The 19,221-nt window shown below is 36.3% G+C and overlaps 3 protein-coding genes and 1 pseudogene across 3 annotated transcripts; 2 read left to right on the plus strand and 2 right to left on the minus strand.

The window, feature by feature from the left end:
* The window catches only part of LOC122358699, a 2,900-nt pseudogene extending 2,679 nt beyond the window's left edge, over positions 1-221 (minus strand).
* Positions 222-4,741: 4,520 nt separating this feature from the next.
* Positions 4,742-7,297, plus strand: LOC122358796 (gamma-secretase subunit PEN-2). The gene is made up of 4 exons (XM_043258685.1): positions 4,742-4,895; positions 5,287-5,355; positions 5,439-5,543; positions 6,816-7,297. Exons 2-4 carry the CDS (start codon positions 5,295-5,297, stop codon positions 6,953-6,955), a joined length of 306 nt encoding a protein of 101 aa, XP_043114620.1. The 5' UTR covers positions 4,742-4,895; positions 5,287-5,294; the 3' UTR covers positions 6,956-7,297.
* Positions 7,298-9,555: 2,258 nt separating this feature from the next.
* LOC122358795 (alpha-crystallin A chain-like) lies at positions 9,556-11,300 on the plus strand. The gene is made up of 3 exons (XM_043258684.1): positions 9,556-10,019; positions 10,414-10,536; positions 10,687-11,300. The coding sequence occupies exons 1-3, from the start codon at positions 9,861-9,863 to the stop codon at positions 10,852-10,854; spliced, it is 450 nt and encodes a 149-aa protein (XP_043114619.1). The 5' UTR covers positions 9,556-9,860; the 3' UTR covers positions 10,855-11,300.
* LOC122358790 (proline and serine-rich protein 3-like) lies at positions 10,995-19,081 on the minus strand. Its single transcript, XM_043258679.1, is given in 17 exon segments — positions 10,995-11,428; positions 11,514-11,595; positions 12,440-12,614; positions 13,052-13,178; positions 13,180-13,239; positions 13,331-13,809; positions 14,746-14,870; positions 14,873-14,920; positions 15,205-15,338; positions 15,973-16,058; positions 17,010-17,113; positions 17,230-17,351; positions 18,271-18,563; positions 18,660-18,727; positions 18,730-18,770; positions 18,842-18,930; positions 19,029-19,081. Coding segments are annotated over 16 exon segments (1,986 nt in total). The 5' UTR covers positions 18,853-18,930; positions 19,029-19,081; the 3' UTR covers positions 10,995-11,397.
* Positions 19,082-19,221: the final 140 nt, after the last annotated feature.

Here is a 19,221-nt window from a genome sequence, read left to right on the forward strand (position 1 = left end):
CATGAGCACTTGAGATTTGGGCACACTGACTCTCTGTAACTTCAGATTTGATTTCCTTCTGTTTTTACCAGATTTCCGTTGTACTGATGGGGCTGAAACCACTTTCTTTTAGCCACCAGCTTGATTGTGATTTTTGGAGTTGAGTGGGTCTCCTGTTTTGTCGCCCCCTTTGTCTCCTGGTGCGCTTCTCCAAACTCCATCAGCATCACCACCACCACCATCATCAACCGATGTGTCCAGGAGACTCTTTGACTGGGAATTTGATGAACAGAACTTGAATCCTTTTCAGAATCTTGAGAACCTGTGCTTACCAAAGGGGACACTGGAAGAGACCGCCTTGGACGATCCTTCTAATAACTTTTGTTGAAACACTCCATCACCTGAAACAGAATGAGTTCAATAATTCAATTATTTGTGGTTAACATAATGATGTGATTCAAATACCTACACCCAGAGGCTACAGTGACTATCAAGCAGAGACTGAAATAATAAGCATCTTCTAAATAATAGCTCCAAATATCTTTTAAACCATCTATGCCAACACTTTATTATTTTGGAGTCCTTGAAATGATGTCCTGTTGTACAAGATTGTGAGGTATTTATTTAATTTTGCATAGAATTAATTTAAGATAAAAAAACCATACAAATATAATGAAGTAAACAGAATTAAAGATCTAAAGCCACACTCACGTTTACATGTGCATTTCATTCAGAAGCTAACAGAGGCGCTGCTATTTTCATCTTGTACTTCAAAGCCTTTAAATTCAGCACCCTGAAAGTGAAAAACAGAAGCAAGCTTTAACAAATTTAAATTTAAGTTTAAAATGTTTGAAGTGCACCTTAGATATGTTGTAGCCTTTATCCTGCTTGATACAGTATAAATGTTTAAATCACTACATACTGTAATGTAGTACATTACATAAACATAAACACATGTACATACACAGTTCAAAGTTCTGATGTCAAATAATTTTTTCAATACTTTTAATGTTTTCATTCAGCAAGGACATAGCAAACCAGTATATTAGAATCACGCTAATAACTGAAGTAGCATAATGATACAGAAAATTCAGCTTTGTTTTTTACATAGAAATAAAAGATATTAGAAATAGTTTTAAAAAATTTTAATATTTGATATTATTACTGCATTTCATGTAAGCAAAATAAATACATTTTATCACACTCAAAGCACTGCAATATTGACTGAAATTGCCTAAATAAACAAATGAAGTAATGGTGAGCAAAAATACTTTTCTCAAAAATATATATAATCAAAATACAAATCTTGTAGATTTCAAAGTTTTAAATTTACATAAACTCTCAAAATAAAAAGTAAAACATCAGTTAAAAAGAAATTCAAATGAATAAAGTTTGCCTTTTTCTTTTTCTTTTTTTAAATGTAACTGAACCTTTAAAAACCGGCAGCACATGTTTTAAGAGAATATATAATATTTATAAATGGGTTGTTATCATTCATAAAGGTTTTGTGATGTAATGCAGTAATGGCTTTGTTGTACTGACAATGATTTGGGATAGAAATTAGGCTCACAGGTGGTTAAACACTGAATTGGTAAAACACAACTCCCTTATTCTTGATAATGCTCAAAGACAGAAAAAACTGAACTGAAACAACTTATCTATTCGGTTGTGTGAAACAACGCAACTGGAACAACTTTGCTGTTAACCACCCTACTGAACCTGAAATAACTGATTAATTATTTAGTATTATGAAAAAGCCTCCAGGTAAAGTACAGTTCACAAATACATCTGTAATTTTAAAGTGAAAATGAAAAATGACCCAAAAGCTACTCACCCCCAAGCCATCCTAGGTCTATATGACTTTCTTCTTTCAGAAGAACACAGTTTATCCTCGCTCTTCCAAGCTTGGTAACGCAGGCGGCCATGAATTTGAAGCTCTGTTAATTGTATATATCAGTCTGAAGCTGATCGATGGGTTATTCTGTTTTTAAAATTATAATGGCAAGTAACTTACTACTGGCCGTTTTTCCATTTACGGCTTCTTGGTTGACCTATGACTCGGCGTATGACGCAGCTTACGCCATGAGTCGTATGTCAAATCAGAAGTCAGTCAAAAAGCAAGAAACGGTTATGTTATGACACCCCGGAGGCATATAGGTTATGTTTTCTGGATGCAGTACTTGCAGATATATCCAATTTAAGGAGCTTTCAAACCCAGCATTACCAAGCTCGAAGAGCCAGGATCATTTTTTTAAAAAAAGCTTATTGTTAGGCTTATAGAACTTTTTATTATTGTTCTCAATTATAACTTACATAACATTATTATTTAGGTTTATTCTTTTTAATTATTAAGATTTTCATAAAGGCTACCACTGGTCAGTATAATACACTATACACAATATTAAAACAGATAGCATTTTGGTCGAGTTTGACCCTGTAAACTCATAAAGGTTAACAGTTGTTAACCGAAACTGTAAACTTCACAGAAGCTAACACACAGACAACGCCCCGCATCTATTTTTATATAAGGCAAGCGTCAGAGCACTTCTTCAAGCCTTCAAAGTCCACAAACTTTGACCTTGATCATTAATTTTTTTTTCCTCTTTTTCATTTTCAGCTGCACATTTCTGCTCAGAGAGCACAACACAAAAGTAACCATAGCACATTTCCATGCCAATGACAACATGCACAGGAGAAACAAGTGCAACACCCGGTCCTCGACCTTTTGACCAATGAATGCACGTGACTTTTGGTCGTTTGAGATTTCAACGGGTCATTTTAAATACGGTTTTGCACGCAACAAAAATCATGAAGCTAATTGAATATTTTAATACCAAACAAAACTGAAACCACACATTTCCGTGACTTTTAAATGTTGTGAAATCCCTAGTATTTCCAGGCAACGCTGTGCATAACGCTGACCAGCATAGACACGAATCCATATCAAACATGTCAGTCCGATTAAATCAATAACCTAAAACACTATCTACGAAATCAAGTTTACACTAACTTCTAACATTTTAAAAACCTCACTAAAAACTCAACATTTAATAGGCTAAATATTTATGGTGACATTATGTAGCAGCTATACCTTTATAAATGTAACAGGTTTCTTTAGTAGTTTTGTGCTCAAGGTCATGATGCTATATAAAACTTTTTAACAAAATATTACGCTTACTGAAATCTATCTATCTATCTATCTATATCTATATATATATATATATATATATATATATATATATATATATATATATATATATACTAATGAACACATACATACATACATACACACACACACACACAGATAAAATAAGACACATTGTCTTTTATTTACACATATTTTTGCATTAAAAATATGCATTTACACCATATTGTTATGGTAATTTAAAATCATTGACTAGGGAGAGGCTAATATGCATCACCGCATAAGAATAATATGCATATTAAATAAAAAAATTTTATAAATTCACTGATTTAGGCTATGTTAGGACACAACCTAAGCAAGACAGTAAAAGTTAGTGTCAGCTTTGCATTGATAAAGTCACCGTTTACAGATACATATTCATTGTCCGTTCTCTGACCATCAAATTAATAACATTGTCCTTCACTGCAGGTGATCCAGCACTGAATGCTCTTATCAGCAATCTGTCACAAGAATCGGGTCCAGCTAACTGGGTGTTGCAACTGGTGCATGCATAGAAATAAAACCAATATGCATGTCCAAAATGAATCAGATAACGCATTTCTTTATATGCCACTCATCACAGTACGAATTAAAGAACAAATCAAACTGCATGCTCCCTGACCCTCATTCTGCTGTAAGCTACAATGCTACAGTAATTGCCCCCCCTCCCCCTCCGTGTTTTAATGTAACGCTATACGACAGACACTGCGCTCGCGCTACTTGTATTCTTACTCCTTCCTACGAAACACAGTCACGTAAACAAGCGCACTCCGGCGCGTTTGAATACCGCCGTGAAAAACGACACCCGTCCCATGCACTCACCTCTTCGCTCCCACTCGAGCTGTATCCAGCCTCTCCCAGGCTCTTGTAGCTCGCCTCGAGCCCGAGAAGGCGCAAGTGAGACTGGTCCTCGTTCAGCGCGAGCACCAGGCAGGTGGGCCTCGGGCCTCCGTTGGAGGAGATCTCGCCCAGATCTGTCCCAGAGCGGCCGAGCTGCCATCGCTTCTCCGAACGCAAACGGCTCCGCGACGACCAAGGCCGACCGGGGAAGCGACCCCGCGCCGCGCCCACGCCGCCTGCGCCCACAACGACAGCCGCGGTTGCTGATCCGCATCCCGCTGCCGCCATCATCGCATCAACAACAACACCGATAGACAGAAACTCAGGCTGCGAGAAGAGGGAAAGCGCTGAATGGGAGGGGGGTGAACGCCCGGTGCACTATGGGACGTGTAGGCACTAGGCTGAGAATAACGTGTGCTTCCACAGCTCACGAGCTCTGGATAAAGCTGTCAAGACAAAAGATTGAATATACTACATTACATTTTTCGACTCATAATATATTTTTAAATATGATGTTTTACTATTATATATAATGTTAAAATACATAATACGATACAATTGTATTTCAGTGTCGTATGAACACTTTTAATTAATTAATTATTTATTATGCATTATTTAATCTTGTTTTATTATTAGTGTTATTATTTTATTTCTCTGTTTATTTTAAAGCAAAATTGTGTTTTTGTGACGTTAGACCAAAGGGTTAATGAATGATGAATGCCAGCCTCACGTTCTTCACGCCTGTCCCCGAAAACTCCGTTACCCATCATGCACCACAATGGAGTGACGTCACGCCATAGTTTTCATCAGGAAGCGGAACCATAAAAGTTGTTTCCCCCTCGCCTTTGTTGTGTTAAACCCTCCGTTTTCTCGTCTGAGCTCGGCTTTTAAGGTATCCACTCTCCTTTATTAAAACAAACGGTTCGTGTGATGTTTTAGGGCAGGAGGTCTGCGGCGAGCAAACAGTTATAGTTCGCCTGCAGTCCAATAATGCTGTTTTGCCTGAGGAGCAGATTAGAATGATTTTCATGTTAACGCTTTAATCGTTTACACTGGTTGTTATATATATATTTTATTTAGATGATTTGATTATGTAACAGAGCTGGGATGGCGGTTTTAAAACATGATGTTTCACGGTAATCCTAATTTCAGTGTAGCATTCGTGTGAATCACTGTATTATGGCAGTACTGTATTGTGTAGGCAGATGGCAGCAATGCTGCGGCATATTGATCAGTTCAGCTGGATACCTGTGAATGGATTTATGTGATGGTTTTCTTCATAGGAAACATTATGAACCTTGAACGGATTCCAAACGAGGAGAAGCTTAGCCTCTGCAGAAGATACTACTTGGGTATGTCGTGACGGTGGGATATCATGACAGGATGTGATGTGTTTTCCGTACAGGTGTGTTCACTGTGCCGATTTGTTCCTCAGGTGGCTTCGCTTTTCTCCCCTTCCTCTGGTTGGTGAACGTTCTGTGGTTTTTCAGAGAAGCGTTTTTAAAGCCCTCGTACACGGAGCAATCCCAAATAAAATCATGTGAGTATGTGACAGAAAACATGTGATGCCTCACTGTTTCACGCGACTTTGTTGTGGGTGATATTCATCCCCCCCCTTCCCGCAATCTGGTTTAAAATGCCAAAAGAATCAGCCGACACAGACTAAAATCTATTTCTGTGCTGTTTATCGTGCAGAAATGTTTGGAGTATATTTACATAGCATCTCCGATAGATGGTGTTCCCTCGCTGGAATCGAGTTTATATAAACTAAAGTGTGTTTATGTGAAGAGCTCATGATACTTGTAAGGGCAAGAAACACTTTGAGTTTGTGTTGATCAGTCAGCTGTATTAAATACACTGCTACATTTCAGTTTAAGAAGTCATGTCTTCTTGTGAATATTGCTTTGCAATGGTGAGCTTTGTTTCCATTATTAAAACTTCTACTACATAATTACATACTTAAAAGGGTATGCAAAATGCATAAATGTATATTAAGTTCAAGTTTATTTGTATAGCCCTTTTTGAGTTATAAATCGTTCCAAAGCATCTTTACATAAATAGAAAAATTGTAAATGTAAAAAAAGATGTAACTTTATTCCACTTTTTAATCTGTAAACTAAGATTAATGGTTTGCTATTAATTATAAAGGTGAATTTTAGTTGTTATTGTTTTTTTTTTATTATTATATATTGTTTTTGTGCTTTCTAATTAGTTAACCATATAAAATCGGACATATGAAAGAAGTTACACACACACAAACATAAAAAAATTTTGTAATTGAATGTTATTTAGTCTCAGACAAAATCTAAAAAATGTAAACTGTGTTGTCTTCAGTATCATTCGATACAGGCTTTTATGGATCACATAGTATAACCAAAGGAGGTTATACTTATTCATAAGCCAAAACTGAGCAAAAAAATGTGGTGTCGTTGCTGATATTTATGAAATTAAGATTATTCTCATAACTTTTAAATGCGATCTTTCTATCAACATTGTGACTGCGTACATACAAAAAAAATTACCTATTGTCATTCTATATCAACCAATAATACGTTTTTATAAGAATATATTAAAATGTTTAGTTTTTCGCTCAAAGCCCTGTAGGTTTATTGGTTTTTATTAAGAAATAAAAATTTTAGAATTACACTTAAAAAAAGCACTTGATTTGCTAAAATAGTATAAACTGTCACTCACGCTCATGACTTTGCACAACAAATATGATAAAGTAGAGTTTCTAGGCTTAATAGAGTTGACCGTGATGCATATTAGTTCCAGTATGTAACGTGTCGTGTTTCTTCTGGCCTCTCCACAGATGTAAAGAGGTCTGCTCTGGGGCTCATAGTGTGGGTGGCTGTGCTGACGACGTGGATCACCATATTCCAGCATTTCAGAGCACAGTGGGGTGAGGTGGGAGACTACCTCTCCTTCACCATTCCCCTCGGCACAGCCTGATCACATCCCATGCGTTACCGTACCCGTTTCCATTTTGGCTATTTTTTCTCCTCCCATCGACAAGATGTTCCTCGGCTAATTTTACCACTGTCGTCGCATAGTCTGGATCTGTCTGGGAGTTGTGGTATTTTGTGGACCGATGAAATCGTTTTGTTGATCGAGTGACATAATATGGACACGAATGCACCATGCTAAAGCGCAGGAGTTTATTTCCAGCACTACTACTGCTTCTTATTTCCTGTTCCTTTTTTCTTTAGTTTTAGCTGAGATGTTTGTTGTATTTGAGATCGCGCATTCACATTAACTCTGACCTCTGTCGATGCATTGAAAAGAATGTATGACAAAAATGATCTCCAGACCAGACAGGTCCATCCAAAATTTTGTTTTTTTGGCTGTGGATATGACGTGTAATATAATTGTTCTAAAAAAGGCTGATTTTCCTGCTATATATTAATCGTTTGGATGGACAGTAACATCACATATTTTGTCAGTACATATAAAATTGTTTTGCACAATTTTAAATAAAATTGGAAAATATTCTGCAGTGCCGTTGCTTTTGTCGTGATTGTGGAATATGAAAATTAGGTATTTAAATAAATAGAAATATTTTTAAAATTGTGTGTATGTATATAAGTTTCTAATATTTTATTTAGTTCAGTGGTGTGGCTAAAAAAAAATATTTTTGGCATTAACAGGCAAACAGCAAAATTAACTATTTGAATATTAACTATTAAATGTTATATATAATTACCTTTTAATTAATTTACCTTTTTTAGAAAATATTAATTTTATGTATTAAGTATTTTATCTCTTAAAAATGTTTTTAATGTTTATGATTTTTTTTATGTGTTTCACCATGTCTATTTATTAGCACAATAGAATGAGATTTTTGGCATTAACCAAAAAAAAAATGTTTTATGTATTTTCATTATTTGTATTCCCCGATGTATACTTTCTAAAATAAGAGTGTAATCCATGTCCATTTGTCGTCTAACCATTTGCCATTTTTAGATCTTCTTGTGAATGGAAAACAAAAGCATCAAAAAAGTCAACAGGGTTCTAGAAAAATCCACATGATTGACGAGGTCCCTTGATTTGTCTCTTCCTAATGAACAGCTTGCATACCAGACTCTGTAATATCGACGCTCGAAGTCTCTGTCTCATGTGTAACCCCTTACAGGCGCCTATTATGAAATTTGATCTAACTTTTGAGCGCACGCTAAGCCCCTCGTGGATCTGCATGGGTGCTGTTTTTTGAGTCGCCTATAGCGGCGCATGACGGACAGAAAGTTCTGCTTCCATTAGCAGCGGATGGCAACAGCAGAAGGACATGTTATCCTGAGCACCAGTGACTTGCAGTTCTGCCAATACACTGGTCATGTTTTAAATCCTAAGGTCAGTAGGTGATAGGCCATCGTAGATGTCTTTAGACACGAGTTGGGAATCAATCTGTTGGAGGTCAGCAGTGGTGCGACATCATTCCTTTTATTAATACCTCCGAACAGACATGTCAAAATGTGTACATTTTGCTGTATCAGGCCCAAATTTCCATCGTAATCTCAGGACTTTTTAATTAGATGTGTTTAGGGTTTTGATTTCACATTATGCAATAGCATCAAACATGTTGTTTGATCAACAGACTAAAAAGCGATAAGGCGTCATGCATTTCTTAATGCCTGCCAAACATATTTCTCATTAACACTAAGATAGCAAAAGCCAGTGACTGGCAGCGGACGTGCCTGCTCAAAATGGCAAAATACTGCAGTGAAAAATGCACGAGCCTCATGTTAAATCAATAAATATATCATCAAATACTGTAATTACAGTATAAAAACCCTCCCGTGTAACTCAAAGCGGGTTCATACGCGAAAAAAAATGACTTATGTGGCAACAAGCAGCAGACAATACAAGATGAAAGTTTTCACATGGGCTCACTATACTATTTTGAGGGAAAACAGCAGTGGATAAATATGACCAGAGCGATTTGTTTTGATTTCTGTCAAGAATTAGTCCTCGCACAACCAAACTGTTTTGGCGCCACCATCAGGGAAGCGTCCCTTGGAAGCAAAAAAACGTTAAAGTTAAAATCTATTTTTTTCGACGTACATGTTATAAAATGTAAAACAAAGTGAACGTTAATCCAGCAAGTGCTATTACAGAAACGTATATAGGAACGCTAGGTTTGTCAAGCAAAGCGTTTTGTTTATAGAACAAAAACGTTTATTTTGGATGCGATTAATCGTTTGTATATAGGCTATACATGCTATACTGCAACCTAATCTGGAAATAAAATAGGTAATTGACTTTAAATGTCCGCACGTGCTGTGTCATGTGGATAAATATGACCAGAGCGGTTTGCACTTTGAATTTATTTATAGCCGGACATCTCACCGAATTACACATAACGACCCTTTGACATTGAATAGTTAGCACATTCGGCTTCAAAGAGGGTCACTCTTTGCTTAATATAAAACAGCCAAGGTGGTGACAGGGATTGGGGCCGTTTGAAACGGGGACCATTGAATTATTACATAAGGGGATGCTTTTATCACGGGAATAAAAGGAGGGGTTAAATCCCTCTCCTGTCGCTGCATTCCATAACAACAAATGCAGCTTTAATAACACTTTTGGCATCGTGCTCCTCGATTAACTATCTCAGATCTCTGACAGCGCCATCGGTCCACTTATTTCTGGCATTTGTTTAGAGGAAGAGCTCATGTAATGGGGCGGTGTTTTCCTCAAGCTATTTAAACCTCCGACTAACCTGGACAGCAACAATTTTCCTTCTTTCTGTTGCGTAACAGGATAACCCCTAACATAATAACCAACCAGTCATACGCTCTGTGTTTTCTGAAGCAGTTTTATTTATTCGGTGGTTATTTTTTTTTACATTCATCGCAGAAGAATGGACTTCGACTTGCCTCCTTCTCTTCCGGTGAGCGGTATCCCATGGGAAAGGGTTCTCCCACCGTTATTCCCCCGGTGGAACGGGAAAATCGGACCTTATTCATGGACCCCAACCGAACTTCTAATCCCGGTTTCTGAGCACACCGGAGCAGCACAGGTGGAGTAATACTTGTTATTATAAAAAAAATATCCGTGGTGACTTATAGGGGTATTTATTAATTATAAATAGAAACACATTGTGATTATTTTATGAATTTGTTTACGAAAGTCTTAGTTCTCATATTTAAAAAGTGATTTTTTTCCCAAAATGACAAATTCACAAAAAGCAGCCTACTTCTTCACTATCAAAAATGAATATGTTGCTCTTCCTGAACTCCACTTTAAAGTAATAATAAATCAAAATTGAAATAAATTAATAAAAAGCAAAAATAAAAATCATTATTTTAGTTTTTTTAAATAAATGATAATATATATATAAATTTTCTTTGTATTAGAGTTGAGAATTTTTTTAATTTGTACTAGCAAATAAATGAACCTCACTTTCTCTACAGGTGACCTGTGATCAGAAGGGATTCACTGTGCAGGTTGATGTAAAACACTTCAGTCCCGAGGAACTGCTGGTAAAAGTTACCGGAGATTATGTTGTGGTCGAGGGAAAACACGAACAAAAAAAGGTAAGATTTCTCTTTCTTTTTCCTGTAACACTAGCTCCCGTATTAAAACGCGTTAGGATTATCAGATGTTAAACCTGCTATAAAAACACTTCGCACTCGTCATCTGAGACCTGACGCTTAAGAGCATGATATATGTTCGTTCGATCCCAGGACGGCTCAGGACTGGTGACACGTCAGTTTAACCGGAGATACAGGATCCCGAACGGAGTGGACATCACGGCCCTGGAATCAGCCATGTCACCAGAAGGCATGCTGGTGATCTCAGCGCCTCTGACACAAGGAGACAATTCCACAATGTTAAATCACAGCGGACCATGATGTGCTCACACACACACACTTTTTTTTTTGGCTGTTCTTCACTGTTTTAGTTCTTAACGTGTTAATGCAAGGCGCTTAAAGCTCCCATCCTCTGGGTTTCTCACCTAAAGCAACGGTAAAGACCAAAACAGACTCACTCCCCCTTGTGGCGGTGGGCTGCTCAATTCCAAACATACTTGATTTCAAGCCAACAAGGAAACCGTATCCCATTTTCTTCACACTTGCTGTCAGTTTAGCACACAGCCAGTAAGAGCGACAAATTTGTCCTGAAGTTAACATCCAAACACGAACCCACGGTCCTGAATTTAGTACGAGAAGTTCAGTTCGTTTTGATAGGCTATGTTGAGATTGTACATATTTTAAAAAAAGCGATAATTTCAGTGTTAATCTTAACATTTGTGTGATGTACAGTTTGAATGTCAATAAATGTAATGTACCACCCTTGATTATTTGCAAAGATCTTTATTTAGAAAACTCAAAAAATAAATAGTAGCAAAAATAAACATGATAAGGAGAAACATAGTGCAACGGTAAACAGGTGCATCAAAGCTGCTGGAGCATCTTATCAACCTCACTGGAAAATAAAAATGGAAAACCGATCAGGTAAAAAGTCTAACTTGCATAGAATAATTCTACAGATAAGCTGTAGGTATTCTCACCAAAGTTGTTCCTTCACCCATTTCCTCTGCTGTCTGAGGACCTGCAACAAAGGATCGTCTTCAAACTCCTCCCCATCTGAGTCTGTATGTAAGATTGTGATATCAGGATAAGAGGGGAAGAATAAATCATTTATATTATTTATTACACACTATCAAATAATTTGGTGTTGTTTCTTTACTTTTTTTTGCATAGAATGATGCATTAAACAAATAATATATTTTAAATGCAATAAAGAGATTTTGACATCGTTACATTTTTATTACAAATAAATGTTCCTTTGTACATTCTATTCATCAAAATATCAGACGTTCTGAATTCAGCTTTGATTATCACAGAAACAAATTTATTTAACATTTTATTTGAATAGAAGTTATTCAAATTGTAATTTTTCACAAAATTATAAATAATATTTCACAATAATACTGTTTTTACTGTATTTTGACCAAATAAAAGCCAAACCAAATCCAGACTTAAAAAAATAAAAATTATATTATATATATATATATATATATATATATATATATATATATATATATATATATATATATATATAAATATATATAATATTTAGAACAAAACAATTTGAAAAAAAATATTTTTGTCAAATGCTTAATTGCATCCAAAATAAGTTTTACATAACATGTGTACGGTTTATGTTTATGTATATATAAATACACACATGCATGAATATATTTAATCATTAGACAGCACTAATTTTCCGATATATACATACAATGTACACTATATACAATTTGTTCCATCTAATGGTAAACATGTATTCTGTTGTTCTAAGCACACTCTGAAGAGTCAATCCTGCTATTTATAACAGGTTCAGGCTGAAACACTGGACCCTTGTGTGACCTGTTAAACACGCCATCATACAGTTTTACAGACAGTTTAACGGGAATTCCTGAGGTCTTCCTACCTTCTGCGTCCTGCATGAGCTGACCTATGACCTCCAAGGGTTGCTGTACACCGGAACACGAGGCAACGGGGGACTGTGGGGGTGGAGGTGGTGTATACACGGAGGAATCTGAAGAACTTGGAGTCTTGCACCGGCTTGGAGAATCTGTCCCAGCAAAAAGCACCTCAGAGACAACCTGCCAATGTCAAGGACAGTGTTAACGTTCTTCTGTTTTGATTCACAAGTAAAAAAGAAACAAGTCTTAAGGCTGTGTTTACTTAATAAATACAGTAAAATTAGCAATATCGTAAAATATTGCATTTTAAAATTCTTGTTTTTATTTGAATATATTCTAAAATGCTGCTGATTCAGACGTTTGTCTTATTAATATCAGTGTTAAAACAGTTGCGTTTGCTTAATATTTTGTGAAAACCATGCTATATTTTTTTTCTAAATTAGAATGTAGAAGCCTTTTATGCCACCTTTAAATAATTAAAAGCATTAATTTCTTAAAAAAAACTAAACATAATATAATATAATAATATAGTGCTGTGTTAAATGATTCATAATATAATTAAATGAATAACTTCAGCTTCGGACACTTATAGTGTATCATATAACGAACTCACAAACCTGTCCCAGAGCATTATGTATAGGTGAAGGCGGTGGTGCTCGATTTCCAGATTGTCCTCTTTGTGTTGAACTTTGACCCTCTTCCTGCCACCTGCTATTTCCAGTCGGCTCCTCCGGTTTACGAATGCCCTTCGTGACCCCTAGCACGCCTGACCCTCACTGCACTGCTGCCTCGCTCCACACCACGTCTACACGGACATGAAAAAAAGAGAGTGCAAACGTTTAATATCGAACATTACATACAGTCTGATTTGGACAATTATGCAAAACCTAAATGACCTTTCAGATTTTTTCTTTCGGCTTGAAGGTGCAATCGCCTTCTCACGTCTCTCATTTTCAGTTTTCTCCTTGACTGCTTTGTCACTCTTATGGTGAGGGGCCAACCACTGCTCCTCGACGCTTTCAGAAGTCTGTGGAGATGGAGAAGAGGATATCTGCATTCTGTGGTGATCTTCCGAGGTCTCTGGGACGCTGACTTGCGTTCTGATTGGCTTGTGAGGTTGTGGTTGGGTGGAAGGGGCTTCCAGACTCTTAGCGACAGCTTTTCTGGAGGACAGTCTCTGCTGGGAAATGGGTTTAGGTTGGATGTCGGAGTCCGGGCGCTCATCAGGCTGGAGTCTGGAGATGCTGGGGCTTGAAATAGGGAGAGCAGACTCAGGGACTGGAGGATCGAGGCTGGCGAGGGTGACCGGTGTGAATGAGAGGTTTGCTCTCTTATGAGGCGTGCTGTTTAAAGTGTTACAGTGTGTCTTCTGAAACTAAACAATAAAGAAGAATGCGTTGATGAGAAGTGTTACATACATTTTCTTTTCATGAATTAAATGTGAACATCTGAAACTGGTGGGTCACAAGTTCTGATTGCATCCAGTTCAGGAGAAAAAATGTAAAATGTAAAATACAAAAACACAACTAACTTTATAAGCACGCATTTATGACAGCGATATAAATAAAACCAATTAACATTTATAACTATGTTCTTCTTTTATTGCTGATGTCATGCCAGAGCATTCAAAATGTAATGGTTAGAATTAAAAAAAAAAAAAAATTATATATATATATATATATATATATATATATATATATATATATATATATATATATATATATATATATATATATAATGAATCACATATATCATGCACAATATTTTGTTTAAAGATATTAATAATTTAAAAATGTCACCTATAAAATTTCTTGAATTTTTGAGGCCAGAAAAGTTTTATTATAGAAATTAACAATTTCATTTAGCAAGGATAAAACTGATCAAAAGAGACAGAAAGGGCATAGATAATGTTACTAAAGATTTATATTTAAAGAAAATACTGTTCTTTTCTTTTTAAACTTCTAATTATTCATCCTCAAAAATCAGACAGTTTCAAAGATATTTAACATGACAACTGATTTTTGATACTGATAATAATAAGAAGAAATGCTTCTTGAGCAACAAATCAGCATATCAGAATGATTTCTGAAGGATCTTGTGACACTGAAGACCGGAGTAATGATCATCACAGGAATAAATTCTATTTTAATATATATTAAAATAGTAAATAGTTATTTAAAATTATCATAGGATTAAATAATATTGTTGGTTTCACAGAATTTTTGATAAAATACATACAGTAAAATTTTATTTTGAAACGTCTAACTTTTTGGGCACAAATGAATGAAAATGCACTTTGGTGTTGGTTCACCTGGTTTGGTGATAGAGGTATATGGAGAACAGAATTGTGGGAAGGGGCCTCCTGATTCCATTGTCTGGCCTGTTCCATCTTCCTCCTTAGTCGCCACTGAAACAGAATGTCATCTTCACGACGGCGCCTGACCTCTCTGAACCAACGGAAGGAAGAAGACTGGGCTCTGCAATCACTTAGACAGAAACAAACGAAAAATAAGCTCTTTTATTAAACTAACATAAATACCTAGAACGCCAAAATTACATTTATATCCGTTTCTTTTTTTCTGTGAGTGTTTACTCAACCATTTCTGCTTTTCACTACATTCTTGGTTAGAGGTGTGAGTGATTTTTAATATGATAAGGGTATGTTTTTGAAACAGGAAACACAAACATGTTCAGGAAGAGATAAATAAGAGTGCGTGACAGGTTAGAGCATGATGTACGCTAAATGTGTACATTCATTTCTGTTACTTACTATTGTTTGATCCCATTAAGGTGGACACGAGTGGTCTTCGGGCCGGCTCATCCGTGCTTACGGGGGAGGAGAAATCGGAGCAGCCTAGACCCTCAGAGCTTATAGGCACGGAGACACTGCTGAGCGAGTGCTCGCTGAAAACACACGAAAAAAAACATGTACAAACTGCACAAAAACCTAATGAAATCCCGAGATGGAATATGCAGTCATAATGAAATCGCAAACCAGAAAGTTAAAGAAAATTCATAATCAGGAATTTGACCCTATTATAAAAGTGATTTAAAACTCCTAACAAGGCTATATTTAGTTGTTGAAAAACCCAGTAAACATTAACACCGTAAACATACCACTACAATTTAAAAGAACCGTTTCACTGTATTTTGAAGTGACACTTGTTCCTTTAACTTAAAGCTGAATTTTCAGCAACGTTACTCTGGTCTTCAGTGTCATGATCCTTCAGAAATCATTCTACGCCGATCTGCTGCGCATTCAATATTTCTCATTACTATCAGCGTTGAAAACGGTCGCGCTGCTCAGTATTTTTTTGTGAAAAGAGCGTAGTTTATGTGAAATAGAAACACTGTAGATGCCTTTTCTGTGACTTCCACTGAAGATAAAAGTAATCGTGTTTGATTGTGCAACTCTCGTATAGACTTTCACACTTGAACATTCAGAAAGGAAGCTGGCTGACTATGTTGGTGATCGTTTATAATCATAATCACACCGCTCCACCGACTTGAGCGAGTGTGCGTTTACGGTAAGTCTCACCTCCTCTGCAGTAATCGGCCGGCTCGCTCTTGTAGCTGCAGTATCTCTGGTTCTTCTTGAGCGCAGTGGGACGATTCAGATAACGTCTAGAAAGACAATTTGCGGTGGACATCCATGAGATTATAAACGGCAGTAACACTGTCGCTAGCAATAACGATCACTATAAATGCATTGCTTTATGAAGGACAGCCTGAGCTATTTTCCACCAGGCACACTAAATCATCCTGAGAGGAGAACCGTGAGTGACATCCTGAATTCAAAACCTGTGCCAAGGGTTGCATAACAACTGTGGGAAATTTATAAGCTCATAACATTTGCTGCTCAACAGACACCATTTTCTAACTGATAGTTGAGTGAGTTCTCCTTCCTTCAAAAGAGATAGTTCGCCCCAAAATCATCATTACTTACTCAGTATAATTTATTATGACATAAGGGTGATTAAATGAGTAATTAAACATTTTTGGGTAAAATTCTACATCATTCTTGAGCCGTTTCCAATAACACGTAAGCATAGTACCATGATAAAATAAGGTTAAATAAAGTTTTTATTTGACAATACAGTCAAAAACACCAATACTTGTCTAACAGATTAAAATAACAAACGTAAGATATTTTAAAATGTAATTTATTTCTATTATGCAAAGCTTTTTCAGTAGCTATTGCTTCAGTGTCATATGACGCTTGAGAGATAATTATATGTTGATTGAGTGCTAAAAATCTTATTGACCTCAAAGTTTTTAAAAGGAAGCGTGTGTATATATATACGCTCCTGCTCTACATAAAGACCTCATGGAGGAAGATTTAACAGCAACCACCACTAGACGGCAACAGTCACCCACGATGCTACATTACAGCATCTGGCGACATGTGAAAATATACCGTCTTCGTTTATTTCATGAACAATTTCACCTGCATCTGAAACAAAATAACTACAGCGATATAACAGCATTTATACAATATATAGCCTACGTTATTATAGTCAAAATGCTCTAAGCTCTTTTAGGCAAATCGGTTGTTTAATTTGATATAAAACTCACCAATATACTAAGGTCGAGCGTCTGTCTAGCTGGAGACAGTGTGGTTTCATCATGGAGTGGCTTTGAGATTGGGCTCTGGATGCTGGTCATGAGGTCAAGTGGTGCTATAAGCAGGATATGCATAGGTAAGACTAAGTACAAATTTCTGGACTGAAATAATTTACATTATCAACCCATTGAAAATGTATTATTAATAACAGACGTATTCTTTAAAGCACACCTCTGATATATTTCTCTGAACCGGACGTCCACCAAAACGGCTGGTCATCTTCTGCATCAGTTGCCTGAAGGCGTCTTTCTTCCCGACTCTGTGGCTTTCCGAAACGGAAGCGTTCAATGTACCTTGAAGGATTTCATCGAAAAAGGATGTCGTATTATTAACAAGCAACAGAAAAATAAATATAAAAGCTGCATTAAATCCTCCAGATTTTAATTAATCTGAACATAATGTGTCAGCACATGTGGCAACATTACTTCTGCTATTCTTTGAAATATAAATTGTTTGTTTATATGTTAAATGAATGGTTCACTGCGTAGAAATTACTTTAGAAATTATTTTAGACAAAGTTCACTTCCAGATGCAAAAACCTTTTTACAGACCTTTTTAAATATAAAAAAACCTTTTTACAATCAAATATTTTTAATGATCGTAGCGTCTTTCTATAGCACTTCCATATGCTTTATTCTATATTTGATCACATCACGTCATTGTTCGTGGAATTAATTTTTTCATTTATTTCTTTTCGGTTGATTACATATTAAAATTTCTAGGGATGCTAAAATTGCTTGGCTGAAAATAGCAAAAAGCTTTTAGAAATTGTTTTGCTGAAACATCTGCATCCTAGAAATATTAATATGTCATTTTTTCCTGCAATGTACAGCTGGATTTATAGCAATATTACTCCAGTCTTTAATATCACAAGATCCTTCAGACATAATTATAATATGCCAGTTTGTACTCAGGAGACATTTCATATTTTCAATCAATATTGCAAACAATTGTACAGCTTAATATATTGTTGGGAAAATCTTTGATCTCAAATTTTTTTTTCTCCGAAGTCAACACTTTCTTGAAATAAAACCGTGTTGTAACTTTAATCTTGTCATTACTTTTATTCAACTGAATGACTAACCTGAAACGTTTAAACAATAATTTAAATATCTATATATAGTCAGTATTTGGACAAAATACAATTGTTAATGAGAATCTATTGAATCAAATGTTTATTTATTCCCATTAGAGAAGAACGATTTTCCTTACTTTGCAAGAACTGTGGGTTCCTTTTCCTCAATTATCGTTGGTGCAACCATGTTTCTCATGGCTTGAATCTGAATTTCAGAGCAGGCAGAATTGTTAATGTTGTCTGTAGAGCAACTCAGGTCAGTGGAAGGCCAAGACTCAGAGAAGCTCAGCTGGCATTCAGTAGAAGGAGGATAGAGCAGGACACTACGAGATCTTTCATGGAAGACCTGATCCGACGTCCTCGAAGGTGATGTCTGAGTAGGAGGTTCTGAAGGACTGGGGGGCTCAGTAAACCGAACAGGACTTAAGGCCTGCAACGTGCAATCCAAAAAACAAATTCATCATGAGTTTTTGCCATATAAAAATAATAAAATAACATAAAACGAATGCAAAGCCAGTTCTCTCACCAGTCTTTTTTGTTGCTTTGGGATTTTTCTGGACCTAGATGGACTGTAGTGGCTCCTGGACAAAGGGGATCCGGAGGAAATGGATTCTGTCTAGTGAAGACAGCTTTGGCGCTAAGAAAATTGACAAAACGTAAGCAAAACGTAAACAAGTTTAATTTGAGAGAATTTGACATCCGACCCACCTTGATCTCATAGCGTTCAAGAAAACCTGCTCTTATTAAAAACAAAGGACGCAAGTGGAGATTCGTCATACTGTAGGATCCATGGATGTCTAAAAAAGACACAACGGTTTGATTAAACTATATTACGTTCCGAATGAGTGTTTATGCCTTGCATGAATGTATCTTAACCGTCAAGTGATTGCGTTACCATGGGATTAAACGGTTTTATCTCACCATTTAACAAACTGTACGCTATTGAAATCATCAAAAACAAAGTAGATTTCGAATACAACCACAAGCTCATTACTAATATGTTGTATAATTTGATGTTCCTCAAAAACGATCTCGGCTTACTTTTCGAAATGTGTGCTTGTGTTGTATCCTGGGATATGTAGTCCGAG

This window comes from Puntigrus tetrazona, chromosome 15 (genome assembly GCF_018831695.1).
Source record: "Puntigrus tetrazona isolate hp1 chromosome 15, ASM1883169v1, whole genome shotgun sequence".
NCBI classification, from domain to species: Eukaryota; Metazoa; Chordata; class Actinopteri; order Cypriniformes; family Cyprinidae; genus Puntigrus; species Puntigrus tetrazona.